Source organism: Tinamus guttatus, unplaced genomic scaffold (assembly GCF_059628265.1).
Source record: "Tinamus guttatus ecotype Peru unplaced genomic scaffold, ASM5962826v1 Tinamus_guttatus_pri_ptg000213l, whole genome shotgun sequence".
NCBI classification, from domain to species: Eukaryota; Metazoa; Chordata; class Aves; order Tinamiformes; family Tinamidae; genus Tinamus; species Tinamus guttatus.
In genome coordinates, this window is record NW_028288747.1 from 10065066 (window position 1) to 10087177 (window position 22112).

A 22112-nucleotide genomic window follows, 5' to 3' on the forward strand; every position below is an offset into this window, starting at 1 on the left:
CTCACCCTCCTATTTTTAAAGCACCAGTTTGTGTGTGCACAAGTGCTCTGGGCAGGTTCTCCTGTGTATAACAGGTAGGAGGAGGAACCCTGGGTTTTGAGTGCTTGTAATGTCTTGGGTTCTTCTTCACTGGCATTTTTACGCTCTTTGGAAGGGGACATTTTTTGTGATTTTTTTTCTGAGGATCTCTTTTTTTTTTTTTTTTTCCCCCTGCTTTCTTTGTGTGTTTCCAGCAATGGTCTTGATCTTTAATTCATATTGTTCTTCATCATCTTACTGCTGAATCATTTGTACAAGTCACGTGCACAGTGCTCTGTGGCAATTTCTGTATGGTATTCCTTTGACTCTTCTGCTGTTTATTTTGATGCTTTTACACATTCTTTTTTTTTTTTCTATTTACTAATTCCAAGTGAATTATGTTTTCTTGCATGAAGTCTGTATTTTTTTATTTACTCTGTCTGTGTGGGCCAGCAAGCTGCCATACTCCCAGTGTTACTGCTGCAGTTATTGAGATATGAATGTAAGTACAAATTGGGGCATGGATAGAAATGAAACAGTGAACTTATCCAGAGGAAGCACTGTCGGAAAAGCCAGATTTTTTTCATTTTCATGGAGAGCAATAGAAGCAGAGAAGCTGACAAAGTTGCAAACTGATCAAGGAGGACAGGATGTTGCCAGAGTACTTCATGCTGTTACAGATTCAAAACAAATCATGTTTCAAGTTTTATTCTCAGCTGACTATTGTTCTACTTACAGGAAACTAACTTACATATTTTCATTTAGTTTTGGGTTCTTGGTATTTACTCTTTTCATGCCTTTTGCTTTTTTTTAAGCTAATGAACCTACAAAACTCATAACAGCATTATTATATTATTTCATATCCTGAAGCACTGTTCTTAGCATTGTGCTGTGAATTCTGCTTGGACTTTGTAAGAAGATGTGAAACTAGTGAAAAGCATAAATATTTTTGTGGGAGAAGGGCAAGAAATGATTAACATGCAGATTCTAAAGCTGACATTCGTAGAACCTTACAGACTTCCAAAACTATCTCTTAAGATCCCTTACTGTCTTTTCTACTAAGTGGTATATCAGATTAAAGAATTATTAAAGAAGTATAAAGAAGTGTAACAGTAAATTCAAAAAGTTTCAGACTTGCGAAATCAAATCAATATCAATTTAGGTGTTGACCTGAAATTAGGTACGCTCATCAAGATGATCCAAACATTTGAAGCTGGTCCCCATGAGTATAGTCCCCGTATAGTCTCTCCAGGGCATTAAGGAAGCCAGAAACACGAATGAAAAATTTCCTTCACTCAGTAGGGAGGTTCTTAGATTTAGAAGGGATGGAGGAAGGAAGCTATGCAGAGGGCAGGGATATTTCTGAGCTCTTGCACTTATCTGAAACATATGTAGCTGTGTCAGAGTATCACCTGGAAGCAGAATGCTAAATCCTTTTTTAAGGTTAATATTTCTTGAAGGTAGATTTTTTTTTCCTTTCGCTTACAGTGAATTCTTGACTTTGCATCTTAGTAATTAGAACTAGGAGATGATAGACTTAAGATTCTTGAGTTCCACTGACCTGAAGGGGCAGAAACCCTATGTCATACCTCCTATGTAAGTGCTGTACCTAGCAGTATATAACATATGTTTAAGCTGTGCAGTTATGAATGCAGGAATCACAAACCAAGAGGAGAGAGAAACAAACGATTCTTGATTCTATTATGCAGCATTTGAGCCTCTGAGCTGGGGAAGAGAGACCTAGATTCCAGGCAAAGTGCAACCAGGTACCTTGAGTATTCTCAGGCAGTATTTGTCAGGGCTTTACTGCAGGTGCTAGCCATGGAAAGAAAGGCTAAGCTCTCTTAGGGATGTCAGTGGTAAGTATTCCTTGGAGGGAAGGCATCAGACCTTGTTCTGAGCACTAACCCTGTGTAAAATAAAATTCATCCTTTGAATTGATCAAAGACAAGCTCAAAAGCAGGGTCTGCAGATCCTCATTTTGCCGTTAGAAGCTTCAGATCCATCTAATAACGGGATTGGGTACTCTTGCCTCTCCAAACCTACTATAAAACCCACAGCTTTCTTTGATAACATTTTATCTGTAAGTATTTAAATATTTTGGTCTTTATTTGTAACAAAGGCATTTAGCCAATGTTAGGAAGTTTACCGTTTACTGTACATTTTGCTAGTATGAAAAAGCTCTTCTATAATGAAAGAGAAATAGAAAAATCTTTTTATTGAGATCAGAGAAATTAATGTTACTCTTATGGAAATGGGCTACTGTGTCTATTGTGCCTACCAATCATTAACCTAGAGCCATATTTGGATGTGATTGATAACATGTGAGGGGAATTTTACATTATGAAAAACTGTCCCTAAAAGATAAGCTCTCCAGTTATTCATCTTCAAAGCATACAATGATAATATAAAAAAGTCATGAGAATGCATGTGTTTCTCCATAAGGTTGATGATCTCCAATAACAAAACAGATGTTCAGTGTTTTTGCCTTGAAAATATGATCATGGTGAGATTTTGAGTGCACAGTATCTTTTAGAAACAATGCTGTCCCTGATTTATCCTCACTGTGCAGTATGTTCAGTTTCTTATTTTTTCTAATCATTGACTCCAAGCAATAAATATGTTAATCAAAAAGGCATTCTACTGTTCTACCATGAATGAAACTAGGCACAAAATAGTTTATGCCTTGAAATCTTCTCATGATCATCTTTGTCAGCAAGGTTGTGATTTCATTCTGTTTACTCCTAGCCTGTTTTCTCCGATTTCTGGTTGCTGTTTTCTCCAGCCTCTGGTTGCTACCAGGGTATGATCTGTATCCAGAATTGAGCATTTCAGTTCCTTATTATCTTGCATTATTCATTTTCTTGCACAGCTTGAATACATTTTGAGTACTTTCAGTATAGTGTACCAAAACATTTCTCCCCAATGGCTTTCTTGCATTTGTTAGTGTGTGGCAAATGAAAGGAGAGCCAAGAGGAATCAAATACGGTTTTTATGTTGCAGGGACTACTTTCTCCTCCTGCTGTTGATCATACAGATGAAAAGCAATTGGTAGAACAAAATTAAAATACCCCGAAATATTTTTGACTTTTCTTTTTCTTCTGTATTAATTAAAAAAAGTGATATGCATTAAGTATTATTGTAAATTGGGAGATATCTTTAGCTAATCTTTTTATTAAATGTATTCATGTTGATATTTTATTAAAGAGCCCAATATTATGTTGACATGTTGCAAATTTTTTTTTTGTAGATTGCAGTGATGATGTATTTCGTTGTAACACAGGAAAATGCCTCAATTATACCTTTGTGTGTGATGGATATGATGACTGTGGAGACCTTAGTGATGAACAAAACTGTGGTAAATGGAAGATTTATACTTTTCTGTACTCTTTAAGATGGCAGTATTGCTTAGCCTGGAAATAATTTTTCTTAAACTACTCAAAACAATATATCTCATTGGTGTTCTTTTGGGGCAAAGTAAAACAGTTTGCACATGGTTATAAACAATTTGGAAAAGTTAGAAAATGGAATTTGAGTACATTCAAATTATGAAGGTTTTGTAGAAAAAAGAATGGTGTGTTTTAGACTTAGTCAAGATGTTATAGTTGCTTTCCTGCCCACTTGGATGACTTTAACTGAAACTAAAGGAAACCAGAAGAGGCCACAGCCTGGAGATAGACAGTTTTATGGCTGAAAAGTTTTACGTAAATGTCATTAGGAATGTGCATATCTTGAGCATCAAAATCTACTCCTCCTTAAAATGTTGTTTTTAATTCACTTTGTTTTTTCTGCCTTGGTACAATTTTTTTCCTACCTGCAATTGTTCTCATGAAAAAAAAAAAAAGTTTTGTCATAAAAGATAATGATCTTTAAACATTCAAAATCTTCTCAAGCACAAGACCAGGACTTATTTATCAAACTTTTACTCCTAATCCTATGCCTGAGAAGAATTAAGTGGTAACTTTATAATACTTCTCTTAAAGTTTAAATATTATTTCTCATTTTCTTCTTTCTCTTTTTTTAAAAATAAAAAATACACAATTTCAAAGCAAAAAAAAACCTAAGCATATTTTTTCCTGAGATTTCTACTATGTTTCATCTCCAAATTAAAAATAACTCAAAGACTTCTTGCCACTTTTGATTCGTGATTGGAGTTTTTCTTGTAAAGCCTGTCTGATGACAGATTTCCTTAAACATTAGTCTGACTCCTACCATCACCATCTTGAGATCATTTTTCTGTATAAAAATTTCAAATCTGACTTCCTCTGTCTGTACAGATTACAGATGGCTTCATGACTGGTTAGCACGCCGGCCTGCACGTGTGCTTTCTGTTTCAGTGTAAATTCAGCCAGGATGGCTTACCTGAGTGAGGAAGACTGCATAAGCTAACATATTTTATTTGGCCCTGTGGCAGATGGAGTGAATAAATCACAAACTGGAACCATGATCCAAGTCTTTTTTCTTATCAACTTGTCTGTGTTGACACTGTGTTTTGACTTTTAAAATATGGACAGATGGGTTGCACTGAAATACTTTGTGTGTGTGGCTAGGCCATATAGCATTTCCAAGGTCAAGATCTTAGTCTTCAAACATTACCATGAAGGCACTTTATGAGCATACTGTCTTGTATGTGTCCATGATAAACTGAGAACAGTTGTGTTGCCAGACCTGAACAAATATACTAATGCAGTCTGAGTGGTACAAACTGTATTCATCAAGCTTCCAGGGTGCTTGGAGTGTGAATTCCCTCATGAGCTATGGTAGATTTTTGCTGCTAAATCATAAATGCCTGAAACATCTGTGTGACCAACACCTCACCCTCCATACATAGTAAATTAGTATGGTGCTAAGCAGTTTGGAGAGAAATAGAACAATGTCAAACATTTTCAACTCTCCCTCCTCCTCTCCCCACCAAGCCTCTAAGAAAAGTACACCAAAGCTAAAAGGCAAATATGGTCTGATAATAATTACTCTTGTAAGCTTGACATGCTCCAAGACCTGTTACAGCTGTGTGTATTTCCTTTAGTCAGCCTTCTCAACACAATCCTTTTCTTTATTTGAAGAAGCATCCTGACAAAAGGATGAAGATAAAGTTAGACTAGTTTAGACAAGTTTATTCTTAGATCTTATGAAAAAATCTGTCAACCAGCAAAAACTTTCTTTTTTTCTGATTAAGTATAACAAATATGGCAGTTGAAAAACAAATAATTTACTACTTAGTAAAAGGTGTGAGGCATGTTATTCTCTGATGGTAACTAAAAAAGTTGGCTTACTGAAAATCTTCGCATAAGGTGGATAGCCAGAAGATCTTTTAATCTACTTAATAAATCTTAGAATCTTGAAAATAGTTGTTCACCTGAGAGATTAAATGAACACAACACTATCTAAACAGGAAATAGTATCCAGAACATATGTAACCACCATCTTCAATAGAATTTGCAGATGCAAAAAAAAAAAATCTTACTGGAATTTACTAAGGCACAGGAGGAGTTAGCAAGAATGATGAGTTTACAGGCATGGAATAATTGAGCAAACATAAAAATTATTAAATTGCTGGCATATCATTCATTTTTGATCGTACTTTTACACTGTATTCAGATTGTAATCCAGTGATGCATCATCAGTGTGGAGATGGAAGGTGTATAACAGCTGATTGGGTGTGTGATGGTGACCATGACTGCACAGACAAGTCAGATGAAATCAATTGCTGTAAGTTTACTTAGATCTCTAAATAAGTTTTCTGTTTCTTTCTTTAGAAAATAAAACCCAAATGCTTGAACTTCTGTCTTCCCAGCAGTGATTATGATGATGACAGCAAAGACATACATAAAAATTATATTAGAATAATACTGAGGTTGCAAATCAAATATTGAGGAATTAGCAAATATTTCAAAATCATTAAAGTTATCATACCCCATTTTCTCATGCACCTCTGGTTCTAGCACCATCTTGCCTTTTGGCCTCACACCACTATCTTGTAGTTTTCTCCAAAATCTGAGAACCTAATACAAATAAGGGGGTGTAAATAAGTGAGCTAAAAAAGGTGATAGAGTCTTTACATCAGGAAAATCTATGTTTTATTTTCTTTTGAAACTGCTGAGCCTTGAATTCAGTCTGTTGCTAGCACCTGGCATATAGGGTTTAGGTCCCTAAAAATGAGCACAGTTGTAGGCTATTGAAAACACAGCTTTTCAATGAAAAATGTCTAGTGACCTCAGTGATAAGCAACATAATGTAACATAACTTTAGTAAGAGTTATCCAAAAATAACCGAGGCCTTCAGCAACCTAAGTTAATCAGAATATTGTGTGTTTTCTCCAGCATGTCATAGTCAAGGTCTGGTGGAGTGCAAAAACGGGCAGTGCATTCCCAGTGCGTTCCAGTGTGACGGAGATAATGACTGTAAAGATGGAAGCGATGAAGAAAACTGCAGTGAAAGTAAGGATCATACCTCGTTGTCCTCCTCTTATTGTGGAATCTCTGCTTTCACAAAGGAAGCTGTAAGCAGAATTTTATCAGTTGCTTTCACAAAAACAGTGTTAAAGCTGGGGCATTTGAAGGTATTTTTCATATGTGGATTCTCTTGCCTCTCCTAAGTTCATTTACATTGCAGTCTTTTCTTCAGTGGGAGAAATATTAATATAATTCTCTTATGATTCTTATTTTCAGTAAACTTTTAAGTATCCAGTTCACTTAGTAAACTAGGGAGTAAACTGTCAGACATAGTCATATTAGGAAAACATATTCAAAGGTTATTAGAGTAGGACCGATAAATTAGTGCAAGATAAGTGCATAGTGTGATTATATAAACCGGATTTTCTTAGGAAACTAATCTAGAAAAATCCTTTCATACATGTTTCTACTTGATTCTTCTGTCCTTGTTAAGCTCTCTGGATCTCCACACAACTATTTAAATATCTTTTTAACTAAGACTATAAAACACAGAAATTACCATCATTCTTCTCTGCAATGCATGATGAAGTTGCAAACAACTCTTGCAGGAATTTTTTTCTAATTCTGACTCTGGCAGTATAAAAACCTGGGACAAAGTTCTCACTGTGTAATCTCACAAAATGCTCTTTTTTTTTTCTTCGTAATTCCTGGGTTTTGGTGTTTTGTTTTATAAATTCCATCACCTCTGTTTCTCTTGCTGATAGCTGTTATTGTGAAAGAGATAGGATGAGATAGATGAAAGAGATAAAAGAATGAGATAAACTCTGAAGTACAAAACTGTTTAGAGCTTTCTAGAAATAACAATTGAAAATTTTCAAATTCACCCATCTTAATCCTGTTAAGATTGTTTGTCCTTAGTGAAGAGAATTTCACTGAAAATTTTGCTATGTGATCTGGACTAAAAGCTAGTGGTGTAATTGTTTCTTGCTGCTTTTTGCCTCTGGGGAAGTTTAAGAAATATTTGTAATTTTTTTTTCTTTCAAGAAATGCAGATTGAAGGATACTAAATGCAGAGAAGAAGCGGTCATAATAGACAGTGTTCTGCCCACACCTTAAAAGATTTTTCTTCTTAGTGTTAAAATGTGATGCTTTTAAATAAGAAACTTTTCCATACTCTGTTTTCTATTCCTAAATATTAAAGAAAAAAATCTGTCCAATATTTTGCAACATTTTGTAGTGCAGAAACCGGTCTCTAATACAGCCACAGATTGTTCTGCCTAAGTTTGCTCAAGAGTAGCAAGAGTAGGCAGAGTTTGGGCTTCATTTGGGTCATTCCTCTTTAGTTTCCTGTAAAGTTTATTTAAATCTAGCCTGAATTTCAGTTTGCAACTTTCTTATGCATTTCTTATGTATGTAGTTGAATTCAGCAACTAGAGAAAATGTAGTGGGACATGCACTAAATGCAAAGAGTTTTCTTCTCCACAAGTTATGGAATTTATATATGCCTAGTAAAGGCAGTGAAGTTATTGCTGAAATGATCTGGAGTATTGGTTTTGCTGCAAACACAGTAAATATATGAAATCAGCATAGAAATGTGGGATTGCAATGTAATCACTTGTTACTTGTCCATATAAGGATACAAGGCCCTTGTGTACAAGGATATACTTATAAGGATTATAAATGACCATTAGCTTCATCTGTGCCTGAATAAGAAAAATAGTTTCCTTCTCTACATATCTTAAGGAAATGCAATTATGGCATCTAATGACATTACTGCTGTCATTCATTTTGTGAAAATAGAAATCTTATATAGATGTACTGACAGCTGGGTCTCTAATCCTCCAAAAGGCAGAGTAGTGTATGTTTATAGAAACTCAGCATTGACTCTTCTGGGATTAGAATATTACTGTAGCCCAAAGAGTTTTTAAGGGTTGAGACTCTCCCACTGAGGAAAAAGAAGGAGATGGAGCAAACTAAAATGTAAATGTAAAGTTCTTTAGTTTTTTAAAATGTGAAGTGTTTTAGCAGTTTTAGAAGTCAAAAGGCTTTTTCTGCCTTTAAAGTTCTATTTTATAGTTAGATGTTTCTGTAAAATAGGACAGTCAGTTGTGAGAGCAAAAGAAGAATCTCCATAGCTTCAGTGTGCACCACGCAGGAAGTAAAGTTAACTCACAGAAGTATGGATAGCTCTGCCTATTTCACTAAGCTATAGAAACTAGCTTGTCAGTTTTTTGGCACAAGTACTGGTTTCTTCAGGGTTTCTGTATGCCCAAGAAAAAGATGTCACGTCCAACTGCCTAATGCTTGTGGGCAAAAGTGCAGTAGAAATAAGAAGGAATAGTTACAATAAACTATTCTAATGAGATGAGGTGTTAAAATCCAAGCCTTTTAGTCTTCGAGTTCAAGAATATTCAATCAAATTAATGGCTTTGCAAAAAAATAAAATGAAGTTGCAAAAAAAAGGAGAGTGTCAGAGAAATAGATTATCCAGCTTTTGGATAAAGGGCTTTTCTGTTATTTGGATATCCATCTTTAGAATCATAAGATTTTTGTCTTTTTTTTTAACTACCCAGAGAAGGGCAATAAAGCTTTAGTTCAGACACCCTTTCTTCAGGATGTTTTTTTTTGGTCCACTGAAACAATCATAAAATGAAAAGCAGATCAACTGAATGGCACTGGAAAACAATTTCCATAGGGTATTCTCTTTGGCTAGGACCTTCTGTTCCACTTGTAATGTGATTAATGTGACCTTTGATACTCTGCCACAAGCAGGATGGTAAAAGGCTTTCAGAGATCCACACCTCTCATTCGAAGCTGGGACATAAATTCTTATCTTAAGTGTAGGAGTAAAGAAAAATGAAAAACATCTGGAGATGATCTGGAGATTGCTACACACTTTTTTTTTCCTTCCAACTTTAAAGTGTTTTAAGGTACTTATTGCATTAGGTAAAGGAAACACTTGATTGTGATGAGTCTGTCTGTAGTTTCTTATCAGTACACTCCAGTCAATTTTAAAGACCTGGTAAGTCATTTTTTTCTTTTCTGCAGGCCAAACCCTCTGTCAGGAGGGAGACCAGAGATGTGCTTCCTGTCCTGATCCCTGCGGATCTTCTCCCTGTGACATGAGAGACAGCCAGACAAACTGCAGTAAGTAGGTCACGTGCTTCCTACTATTTTAGGGTATTTTAGAGTATAAATGAAGATAGCACGTAGTAAGCAATACTTTTATTTAAAAGTGATACCTTTATTTACTATCTAATGCCCAAATATTTAATGATTAAATGCTGAAAAATGCAAAGTGCAAACAAAAGTTCTGTCATAATAGTCGATTGTAGTCATAATGTGCTAAGATATAGTTACAACATTTGTAACTGAGATTTTGATCCCCTCTGTGATTTTTTTGATCCATTCTTATCGCTGTTTACAATTCCACTTTTTCATATCATTAAATTCAGTGTATACACACAGGAAACAACATAATGTAAGTGCAAGCTACTGGTTTATTTTCAAAATATAAGCAAGACTGATAATGTTTAGTAATCTGGAGAAGGTACTTTTCCTTGGGTTCAATTTTGATATTCCAAGTGGCAAAATTAGTTATTCTTTTTACCAATGCATACTGTAGTAGATCAGGACCTTCCTCACAGCGTATCTTTGTGTGTGAGCAGTGTATTCAGGGAATCTCATCAGTGCAGGCCCCTTAGCACATGGGCTGCACATCAAGCTTGCCTCACTTGTGTATAAATGTGTATCCATATCCTATTATGGCTTTGTGAGTTTGAGCACTTATCTCTCCAAGGTACTGTTTGGTACTACGCAGTAGGCTGCTTGGATCATGTTAACAAGATACTTTATTACACTATTTAGAAGCATGTAATAATTTTGGTTGGAAGAGACATCTGGAGGTCATTTAGCCCAAACTCCAGCTTGAAGAAGTGCCAACTAGATCACGTTGCCTTGGACCTTGTACAGTTCTGTTTTGAATATTTTAAAGGATAGGCAACCCGTTCCAGTGTTAGACTACTCTTGCAGTAAAACTTTGGTTCCTAATATCATACTGAATGGAATTTCCTGTCTTCCAACTTGTCTGTTCTGTCATCCTGTCCTTATGTCCTTCTGAGAAGAGTCTGACTCCATTCACTTTACACCTTGCCCTATGGTAGTTAGGAGCAGTAAGATAACCATAACCTTTTGAAGATTAAAAAGAGGTGCTTTGTGATGACATTGGTCAATTTCCTCAGCATGCTCAAATGTGTTCCATATGATCCCATGGACCTGTGTGTCTTGTTGGCTTAGGTGCTCTTACCTCCATCTTTCTCTGCTCTGGGGACTGCTCCACTCTCACTGGTTGGGCAGTATGCTCAGGAACCTGGGCAGCTAGGTTACAGACCTCACCAGTGAGAGCAGGCAGAAGAGGCACTGGGAACCTTGGCCTTTTCCATGTTCCTGGTCACTAGGCATCATGTCCCCTGAATAGGGGACCCATGCTTTTCTCAGTTTTCCTTTTGCTGCCGATGTATTTATTATAAGAGCCCTTCTTCTCATTTACGTCATCCGGTAGTTTCAACTCCAGATGAGCTTTGTCTTTCATAACTCCATCACCTCTATGCTCAGGCAATGTCTCTGTGTTTCTTGTAGATGACCTACCGCATCTTCTGCTTTCTGCATTCTGCTTTTTTCATGTTTGAACTCAATCAGGAGAACTCTGTTTAGCCAAACTGGCCTTCTGCAGTGCTTGCCTTTCTGCACATTGGAAGGGAGCTCTGAGGAGGCTCTGCTTTAAAATTAACCTACCATCTTGGGCCTCTTTGCCCTATGGGACAATCTTGCATTGGATCCTGCCAACACATCCCTGAACAATGTAAAATCTGTTCTTCTGCCAAGTCCAGGATTGTAATTCAACCAGATTTTAAACTTCACCATCTGTGATTGCTGTAGCCTGTAACCTTTACCTCCCTCACTCTTCTTTGTTAGCTAGGAGTTTAAACAGAGCGTTTCCTCTAGCTGGTTTATCAATCATCTTTATCGAGAAGTTGTCATCAACACACTTCAGAAATCTCCTGAACCGCTTGTGATTTGGCATATTGCCCTTCAAGCAGATACTGGGATAGTTAAAACTCTCCCCAAGTACCATAGCCTGCAATCATGAGGCATCCTCCAGCTTCCTGAAGAGGGCTTCCTCTTTTTAACAATATGGTCTGCAGCACATGCCTGCCATTGACATCATGATGTTGGTCCATCCTCTAATCCATGTCTATAGCAGAATTATTCTGTGTGAAAAGGAGTCTTTTTTTTAAAAAGGTGATTGCAGTAGTGGGTTATTTTTTTTTATTTTTATGTTTTGGACCAAAGCATCACTCTTCTTCAAGAAACATTAAGAAGGGTTTCACAAATGAAAAGGAATGTACCTATATAACTGACAAAACTGCCAACAGTTCAGTTTAACTTCTAATGAAAGGGTAGTAATTCATTTTGTGGTTTAAATCTCGTATCTTAATTATCTCAGTCATTCTTTTCTTGTCTCCAGTGATATATGAAGAACATGTTTTCCTGTCATTTTAAGATCAGAATCCATGGGTATTCATTTGGATAGAATTACTGATTTGAATAATGCCACTCCAGCTGGTCACAAGTATAAATATTTATGATAAGAAAAATTTGCTGAGAGCTGAAGACTTATGGGAGTGAAGGATGCTTAGTCCCAGCTCTCTCTGCCTGCAGGAGAAGCAGCTACTCCAGCTTGTGTTTCTAAGAGCAGATGCTGTTTCTCCATTGGAAGAGTTAATGATTTTTACTAGAGCGTTACTGACTCAGCCGCAGAACTGTGGTTTTCTTGGGAATAGGGACTTCAGTAGTTTAATGTGATATTTTGTAGCTTTTTTACTCATAAAACCTCTAAAAGTTATGGGCATTACACTAAATCCTTACGGGCATTACACTAAATCCCAAACACTTTTAACTTATAGAAAATGGATGTACATGACAGGAACTGCCCTCCAGGCATAGTAGGAGAGCCTCTGACAGGCAGTTCACTTCTGTGCAAATTACATTTTGTAAATAGTGCCTGCAATCCTCTAAAACACAACGGTTTCTCAAGGAGTTTGACTGCACTCAATCCTTCTCACAATGAGAGCGAGCTTGAAGCATCCTTTCCTTCTTGAGCTTCATTATGTCAGTATGGTCCAAAGCAATTTGACAAATACCTTTCTCTGTCCAATGCTGATTTTTATATCCCCTTATATGTATACATAGCAGTTTCAGGAAAGGTTGGAAGAGCTAAGGTTATTTTACACCATACTGGAAACTTTTTTTTGACTTGTGATATATGTTTTAAAACAATATTCCAATTCAATGTCATGAGAAACCAAAGAGCTTTTCAGTGAAGATGTTTCCTACTCATACTGTAGTATGGGCAGTAGTCTGTAGTGCTCAAGAGGAATAGCACATAATCTGAATTAGATTTCTGGATCAGGTCTCTCTCTCCCTTTCTGATCCAGTGCATACTTAATTGTTTTTACACAATGGAACAGCAAGAGAATTTGAGAGAGGATTTTTTTGCATAACATCTGGAAGTACTATTGTCTTCATGTTATTTTTGCTGTTCATAGTTTGACCAGGGTTATTTCATCTTCAGCTAGAAACGAGAATTCCCGTGGAAAATTTCAACTTTGACAAAGCAGTGTTTTCTGACCCAAATAACTCTTTTGTTGAAAATTACTGGCTAAGCCTAGGCTTTCATAACATTGAATATGATGGATGCTCTCCATATGTGATGATCTCTGATCAGTTTAGGCTGGCATTGTAATGCAGTTACAACATTTTTAGAATAACAGAACAAATTCATATTCACTATTGTTGAAATTGTAATTGAGAGAACTCAAAACAGTTGGTACAGGTAAATAATAGATCCTCATATCTAGCATAAAGTCTGGTTTTACTCTATGCGGATCTAATTCCTACATAGTGTGTACAGCAAGTTAATAATAAAAGTATTAAGACATTAAAAATGGGCATAAATTGAGGGAGTTGATTTAGGATAACAGATGCAATGGATTTCATTCCTTGTACTTCACTCATAATAAAATGTAACTGTACGTACTATAAATAAGAGTAGTTCACATCTACTAAACTGTAGGACTGACTTCAGAAGGAAAGATGAACATTTGGATTACCTGACCTCTTGAAAATCTACTGAGTTGTTCCCTGGGTGCCCTCTGTTAGTTATTCTGCTTCCTTATTGCGAGAAATTGGGCTTGAGATTCAAGGTGTTTCTTTCCAGTGTGGCAGTGACACTGTTGCTCATAAGGTGATGGAAGCTTTCTAAGCACAGTGTTAAAATTGTCTTCATATTGAAAATATGTAAGGAGCCATTCTATAGGGGCATTCTAGAAATCAACTAAATTCCCTTGAATAAGAGGCACAATACAAGTCATTCATACATGTATTTTTCCAGTCTTTAGTCTTGTATAAAGTCATGTTATACTAACACTTAGGATGCTACATAGATTTCAGAATTGCATATATGTATTTGGGTTTCATCAAGAAAAAAGAAGACAAACTTATAAAACTAATTCTGTGGGTGAATTGTCAAATAGGGAATCTTTATTGGGATACATCAAAAAAGACTTTCTATTTTCTAACCAGAAAGGTTTTCAGGAGTTTCTATCCAGGAGGCAGTCTCCATTCTCACTTTTCAAGACCTGACTGGATAAAGCCCTGAGTAATCTGGTTTGGCCTCACCGCTGACTCCAGTTTGAGCAGGAGGCTGGATTAGGGGCTACCTGAGGTCCCTTCCATGCTGAATTATTCTATGACCCTCTTGATTTTCACAATTACCTTGCTGGTATAAGTTGCGTTATGATAGCTTAACGTAACAGTAGGAAGTGTGCTATGGCATAGGACACCAGCTTGGAAACACATCAAAAATTGGTTTAAAGACAATAAATTTGTTTCTGAAGAATGGTTTATTGTACTCTATTACATTAAGATGTTACTCAAGAAGATATTAGTAAGGGAATAGTCTCTGAATAGGTTGTTAGGTCAAAACCTCTTTTCTTTATTGATATGAGTAGGGAACATATGGAGTTTTGAATGCTGAAATTTGCATTTGTTATGACTAGTTAATTTGTTACTTATGCAGTTACTTGTTCAGGATTTCATCTAATCTTACACCCTTTTCAATCTTATACCTTTTTTTTTTTTTTTTTCCCCTGAAAGGTCAGTGTGAACCAATTACTTTGGAACTCTGTATGAACTTGCCTTACAACTATACTAGTTATCCAAACTATCTGGGCCACAGGACTCAGAAAGAAGCCTCTATCAGCTGGGAATCTTCTCTTTTCCCAGCCTTGGTTCAGACCAACTGCTATAAGTACCTTATGTTTTTTGCCTGTACAATCCTAGTACCAAAATGTGACCCCTATACAAATCAACGGATCCCACCTTGCAGGTAAAATACTTCTCCTAATTTAATTCTTGGCTAACATTGCCTTTGATATTAGTCTTTCCAAATTTTCTGCTTCCATTAAAAATGCCATTTTGTTTTGCTCTGTATTTCCATAGCAACAGGTATAGAATCATATTTTGTAAGATCATTAAATCTAGTTTATTACATGCATTTCATCAGTTTCTGAATTTTTCAAAATGAATATAAGAATGGTAGTTCAAATAATTTTCAAAATGTATATATTAGGTAAGGGTATGAAGTATTTTCCATTTCTGTGTGTTTGATTAGAACTGCACCACTATAAAAGATAGATAAATATAGAAAAATTATTTAATTTGAAACCTATTCATTTGTAATAGTTCATTGCATTTGTGTAACACTTGATCTGTACAAAGTCTTTTCCAAATCCTGTTAACAGAAACTGAAATTTTAATTTATGCTTAGCTTTCCTAATTAGAAAAGTGTATTGAAATACATAGTCCAGTTTTGTCATGTCATTCATAGCCTAATAACTTACGCTTTGTACTTGTTCAATTAACTTTTTGACTGTTCTCTCTCAGTTTTTAATGTGTTGAAAGAAAACTGTATTGAAAATGTGCCAACACATCCTGCCATATAATATTTTGTCAAATAGAAAATAATAGAAAATTATTTATCTACTGATAAGCTTCTTAGTGCAAATAAAGAGTGAGACACAGGGAGATTTGCTACGATATTGCTCCAATCTCACATTGGAACCTAACAGGGAAGTTAGAATATTGCATATGGGATGCAAAGGACAGGATTCAAAGCTCTACTTTTACAACACTCTTACCTGAATCTAGAAGGACTTGAAGCTCCTGAGGGCAGAATATTGCATTCTGAATACACACTCTGGCATGTTCTGAGAATCTGATACTGCCTTTTCAAAACAATTTTCTTGTTCAAGGATAGCAGTGATTAATTGAGCTAAACAGGACACGTGCATCTTGCTTTACTTATTCTTTTCCAGTAAATATGAAACTGAGTTTGGCTGATGCAGTTTTCCAGTGGTAAACTTTCCAATCAAATTATACTTTCCAATCATGAATTGCAAATTCAGGTTGTAATTCTGCATCTGTTATAAAATACATTTGTCAGAGACATATTAGGTTTTTTGATACTAGTCACATTGATCTGTTCTTTCCATTGTAAGTGGTACTACCTGGAAGTAGATTTTAATTCAATCTCTCTATATAAAGATGCATATACACATGTGTATATGCATGTAAATACACTCCCTCTGTCCCTTTGTAAAAGTTCTCATCATCTTTTTTGCTGCTAGTTTGATCATCATTAACTCTTTTAAAAAATAAAAGCCTTCTATGGGTTTTTGTTAAAGCAAGGAGCACAGAGGAACAGATTTCTTGAAAGAATGGATGTGGTGGTTATTCAGACCACTCAGTCATCTATCAACTACACGTAGATGAAGAAATGTGACTAACATTTCCTTGCTCATCCTCTTTAACTTTGGTTGGGATTATAAAGTTCCACTAACTGGGAATAAAGCTTTTTCTGGATAGTTTTAGGCAACTCCACTTTGTATCCACAGGACATTATGTGAGCAATCCAAGGAACGCTGTGAGTCTGTACTTGGCATTGTAGGTCTGCAGTGGCCAGAAGACACTGACTGCACTCAATTTCCAGAGGAGAACACAGACAACCAAACTTGTCTAACTCCAGATCAAGATGTAGAAGGTAACTCTTATAAAAACATTTAACAGAAAATTAAAGATTAGTTTCCCTGAAGTCATTGATTTGTGTTTTTTTGATTTTTTTTCCTGTTTTCATTTTCCCTTTCAAATTATAATAAGTCATGTAGGGTAAGTTTAAATACTTAGGCAGCCGACTGTTTATGGAAAACATTCCAAATCAGTTTGCAGAGAATTTCCCCTTGCATTCAGCTATCTACAATTTTCAGATAAGAGGAAGTTTTTATACATACATACATATATATATATATATATATAAAGCCTATTCTACAGAAGGATTAATTATTTTCGGTGTGGGAAAATAAATATTTGAGATTTGTGGCTAAGCTTGCCTACCTGTGTTTTCACTTCATTACCCACCTAGAAGATATAATCCTGCTTTCCCAATCACATGGCAAACTTCGGACAACATTAAAAAAGTTGAGCTCCATGACAGCTCAAAAAAAATGCTGCAGCTGCTGGTGTCTTTGCCAGCTATTGTTTGCTCTTGATTTTTGCTTGGGAAAGGGTTTTTAGAGCTTTGTGCCAAACCAGCTTCAGTAGCAACTGACAAATTTTGGTCTGATGAGTCCAGCCATAATGCTACTCATTGTGGGTGTGAACACGGAGCGATGAATGGCTCTGCCATATTCCTTGTCTGGATAAAAAGAGCTGCTGTGCAGTGTCTCTTTCTGCTAGAGGTAAGCAGATGCGACCTCTTCCAACTTGCCGATTCTTTTTCCTGTCAAAATGTCAGTAAAGTAGTTGGGAAAATGGTGACGTGATGCATGCTAGGGTGCCCACAAAGTGCCGGTGCTGTTCAGTTCTTACTCTCCTCCTGCTTCATGCAGTGATGGAGGTCACCCCACAGTCTTGTGAACCTGAAGCAAGTGAAAGTTCATTGATTTGTAGTTCTTTAGTGAAGATGTATTGCTGAAAAAAACAGAGAAGCAGTCTGAAAAGCCAGAGAAACATCTACAGCAGTAAGCACTCTAGTCAAGCAAAGTCCATGTGAGCGTATAAATGATTGTGAGAGTTTTATAAAACATGTAATACCATAGTGAAATCCTTTGTAGTGGCAGACTGAGAGACAAGGAGATAGTTTCTCTCTACAACAATGGCATGATGGAAGGAAGTTATCTGTTATTAGAAAGCAGTAAGCAAGAAACAGAAAATCAAACTTTTGGCACAGCAAAGCAAGTTATAGAAAAATAATGTGATTTATTTTTCTTATGTATAAATGGCTTTTAACCTTCCTTGCTGGGTTGTTATATCATTTGTTTTTGAAATGTGATATAACATGGTTATATTTTAAATATATTACTGTATGGTGGATTACTGTATTCTGTTCTCAGAGTTAAGTTCTGTTCACTTATAAAATTTAGAATTTCAGAAATTCTCACATTAATTAAAGACTGAATGTTAAGCTGATTGAGTGATCGAAGCTGCTATCACTAAACAATGTTGGTTAGAAACAGTATTCCCTGGGAAATTTAAAATATTATATAAATATTTCTGGAAGAACACCTGTAACAAAAAGCAAAAGAAATTAAGCTTATAAGAACTTTTAATATGTTAATGATTGCAAAACATAGGTGATCTGCCCACTTAAGCTATAACTGACAGAGCAACTACAATGTGCTGAAGTGCTTAACTTCCATTCTGGTAACTGTTGAATCCGAGAGTACTTGGCTGTGCCAAGACAACATTCATCATAAACTTAGTTATGTTCATAATAATTTAACCTTAAATGTTGACAGTATAGTTAACCATGCTTTTCTCATTAAAATGTTTTTTCTCAGGCTTCCAATTTTGCTCATGATATTTTTGTTAAAACAGTTTATCAAATCCTAAAATACATCCAGTGCATTGTGTGGCATTAAAAAGCTGCAGGATTCTTCTGGAAGCCAAAAAAAGGCAACATGTATATCCAACAGGAAGGTTGTATATCCAAGTCACAGTGTAAAAAAAAAAAAAAATGGATGGGATTTTCAAAGGCACGTAAATAAATTGTCATGTGAAATATTCTCCAAATGGTATTGTAAGATATAGCAGAAGTTATGTCATAGTTTTTCTGTACATTTAACACTGGTTTTATTAATTTAAACAACTAGAAATTTTCTAAAATCAGAACCTTTTATCCTGGGGATCCCTTTTACTCTGTTCATCACATCAGATGATCTGTTTCTGTTTCGTACAACATCACACTGCTGAGCAAAGTAGCTGGAAAATCTGTGCTCATGGTGTAAACTTTATATGTCCATAATTTCATAAAACTTTGAAACTTGAGAGAGGACAGCATGTGAAGAGAGCTCTGCTTCACCCCATGCACAGGGCAATTGCTAGGAATAGTCTCGTCTGCTACACAGTTCCAAGTTGTTATCTCACAAGGTTTCTATTTATGACATTTAACCTTTCAAAACAGTTACTGTGATAGATGAATAAATAGCCACGTGCTGATTAAGCTTTCAATTTATGGAATTTTGTTTTTCACTTGTTCCTTGTCACTGACAGAGTGCTCCCCTAGTCACTTCAAGTGCCGATCTGGGCGGTGTGTCCTGGCATCCAGAAGATGTGATGGTCAAGCTGACTGTGAGGATGATAGTGATGAGGAAAGCTGTGGTAAATAAATTCAATAAACTAGATTTCTTTGAATAGAGAACTGACATCAGAAAAGTGTTTTTGTTTTTCTTCAGTTAGTTCAACCATGGTGTGACAGTTCGAAGGATAAGTCCCTTCTTCTGTAAGAAGGAGTACTTCATCTTGATTATTATTAATATAATTTATGATATTTAATATCTTAAATTCTGTTAACTATATTCCAGATGTTTGAATATTCATTCAGTATTTGAGGTGAAAAAAACTACAGATTTGGTTCCTCTTGTCCATTGATATTGATTGAGATTTCTTTTGAGCTGAAGCTTAACCTTCTGGCAGTTTAAATGCTGAATTTGTAAATGCAGTTTTAAGTGTATATACAGCAACATTGTCATGTCAAGAGTTAACTTTTTTTTTTTCTTTCCCCATGGTCAATCTCTAGCCATAGGTGCAGGGTACACCTGAAGTAGTTAATGCAAACTTTATTCTCCAATACATTACATATGTAATTTAAAGTGGAGAAATTCTTGACCCTTAACTTCAGGAGATGTATTGGGTTTGAGTATAGCCAATAAATGTCATGACCGTGTATCAACTGGCAGGAAAATTCTGAGAAGAATGTTTTCTTATTTCTCTAGTGTAGTCTTTGTGGAATTCTGCATGTTGTCCTGTTTTTCCCAGGGCAAAAAGAGCAATGATAAATCACCAAGGATTTACATAAGAGGTGTAAGTATGAGTAAAGGACTGAAAAAGCCTCTAGCAGTGTGGGACTAAGGGACACCCTGTTTTGCTTATCAGAGAGAAGTTAAGAGGTGATGCAAGCACAGCTTCTGTGGGCAATAAAAGACTTTTCAAAGCTACATCAAATTTGTCAGCTCTATAACATGTGCTCTTTTTTAAACAGGAGGTTTGTTAGTGATCAAATAGCCAATGATATGATATAGGTATAGGCATGATGTATACAGCTTGAAGCACTGATGTATTCTCAACCATTGAGAATTTTCAAATCAAGACTGCATTCTCTTTGCTCTACCTATCTCATTCTCTCTTTCCCTTACCAGACAGAGAGAGAGAGAGAGAGAGAAAGAAATGCATGCTCATAGAAGAGGAGTTAGTTTTCGGTTATTCATTTTTATATATTATAAAGGGAAGGCAGAGCTGATGATCGTAGTGACTCTTTCAGAGTTTATTGTTGCTTTACCTCTGAATCAATCGTCTCGGTTGCCCTCCCTATCAAGTATTTTTTGATGCCACTTAAGTCCTCAGAACAGTAATTGCCGTTCATCTTTTAGGATAATTTTACACTCTTGGACATTAGCATATGAAATATTGTTCTGATACATAAAATTAATTTCTTGAGTAGACCTCTCTCTGGTTTAGATGGAATGTCACTAGCAATCAACAGAATTCTTATCAGTTTCTATAAATATGGAAGGCTCTATCTGTTGGGATATTACAGCTGTCAGAGTGACATTACATTGACCATGGGTAATGCTGTTACAGAAGAACAGCCAGTCCTTGTAAAGCTGCAGAGTAACTGTCTGACTCGTTCATATCCCATGTGTGCAGGCCAAAACCAAACTTGTTAATTCTTCCTTGTGTAAATGGCTAGCTTACATTATATTAGATGTAGTCTTTGAAATTGTTTTTGTGCTGTTAAATAACAGTCAGTATTAGAAAAAGAAACGTATTGTATTTGAAGTGACTTAAATGACATGAATAGTTTTATTGGTATGATGAAACTTATTTTGTTAGAATACAGTCTTTGAATGCTCAAAGTACTCTGGCCAGAACAGTCAAAAGGGACTAAACTATGTTCTGCCTGTGCAAAGCAGAGCTGTGCTTGACAGCACTGTGTGCTCCCTTCAGGAACCCGTTCCCACACTTTCACATGATCCCTGGGAGGGAAACCTCATCCATGCTGTTGCTGTGAAGCCCAACTGTGAAGTGAAATTTAGACTAGAATTCGGGGAGAAAATTTTACCCAGAGTTTTAAATGTGAGACTTTGGAGTGCATTCCAGCAAAGTGTGAAGAAAATAATTTCTGAAAATTACTATAACGAGAGAAGTGAATAGAGTTTATGATATTAAATACCCTCACTTGTAATAATTGATCATATAAATTTATAGGCTTCTGAACGACAGTCCTTTTGGCAGAAAGCAGAAGAGGGTCGTGGAAGAGTATTAAAGGAATTGAGGACAAAACATTATAAAACAGTATTGTCCTTCACTTTCTGCAATTGGAGATCTGACTATAGTATTTTAGCTGATGTAGTAATGTTGTGGTCTAACAGTTAAAGGCTTAAAAATAATTTCCTCAAGAATGTATTTGTGCGTAATAACAGATAGAAACTTATTTCATATTTTGAAGAAGAGCGAAGGTAAGATCATATGCAAATCCCTATCTCTTGTCAAAATGTATGTTTGATATGGGAGTAATGTAAGAATAAATTTTCAAACCTCTATTTCCAGTTTAATTTTATTCTCATTAAATTAAAAATATATGTATTTTGGAGAAATCAAACACCTCCAAATGATAGATGACCTTCTCCTGAAAAAAAATATATGTGTATATATATTCGAACATAGATTTCCATGTTGTGATTTTTTCCAAGGAAATTATGACTGTCTCTCTGTTGCACTTAAGTTTTGGAGAGTCATGGAGAGCCTCACAATAAAATGCTATAAACTGTAATAAATGGAGAAAAAACAAACATATTTAATTAATTGTAAAAACTTAAACTAACATATTGCAATGGTTCATAAATTAAAATTTACAATTTTATATTATTTTGTTTCTATATCAAATTTCTAACATGACTGACTTTCTTCTTTATTAGATAAAGGTTTTGTTTTAGATTCTGTTAATTTTTTGTTAATGGTTATTGAAGAAACACTCAAGAATGTTGTTAAGCAAGAAAATCCTTTGATTTGCTTCAGAGATTTCCA

At 35.7% G+C, this 22112-nt stretch overlaps 1 protein-coding gene across 1 annotated transcript in view; it reads left to right on the forward strand.

Annotated features, from left to right (window-relative positions):
• Positions 1-22112, forward strand: part of CORIN (corin, serine peptidase) — a 114200-nt gene that overhangs the window by 65672 nt on the left and 26416 nt on the right. Inside the window, exons 7-13 of the mRNA XM_088524720.1 lie at positions 3269-3376; positions 5617-5727; positions 6339-6455; positions 9459-9557; positions 14628-14859; positions 16427-16572; positions 19080-19187. Coding sequence (XP_088380846.1) covers positions 3269-3376; positions 5617-5727; positions 6339-6455; positions 9459-9557; positions 14628-14859; positions 16427-16572; positions 19080-19187 — 921 coding nt within the window. The remainder of the gene's footprint in view (positions 1-3268; positions 3377-5616; positions 5728-6338; positions 6456-9458; positions 9558-14627; positions 14860-16426; positions 16573-19079; positions 19188-22112) is intronic.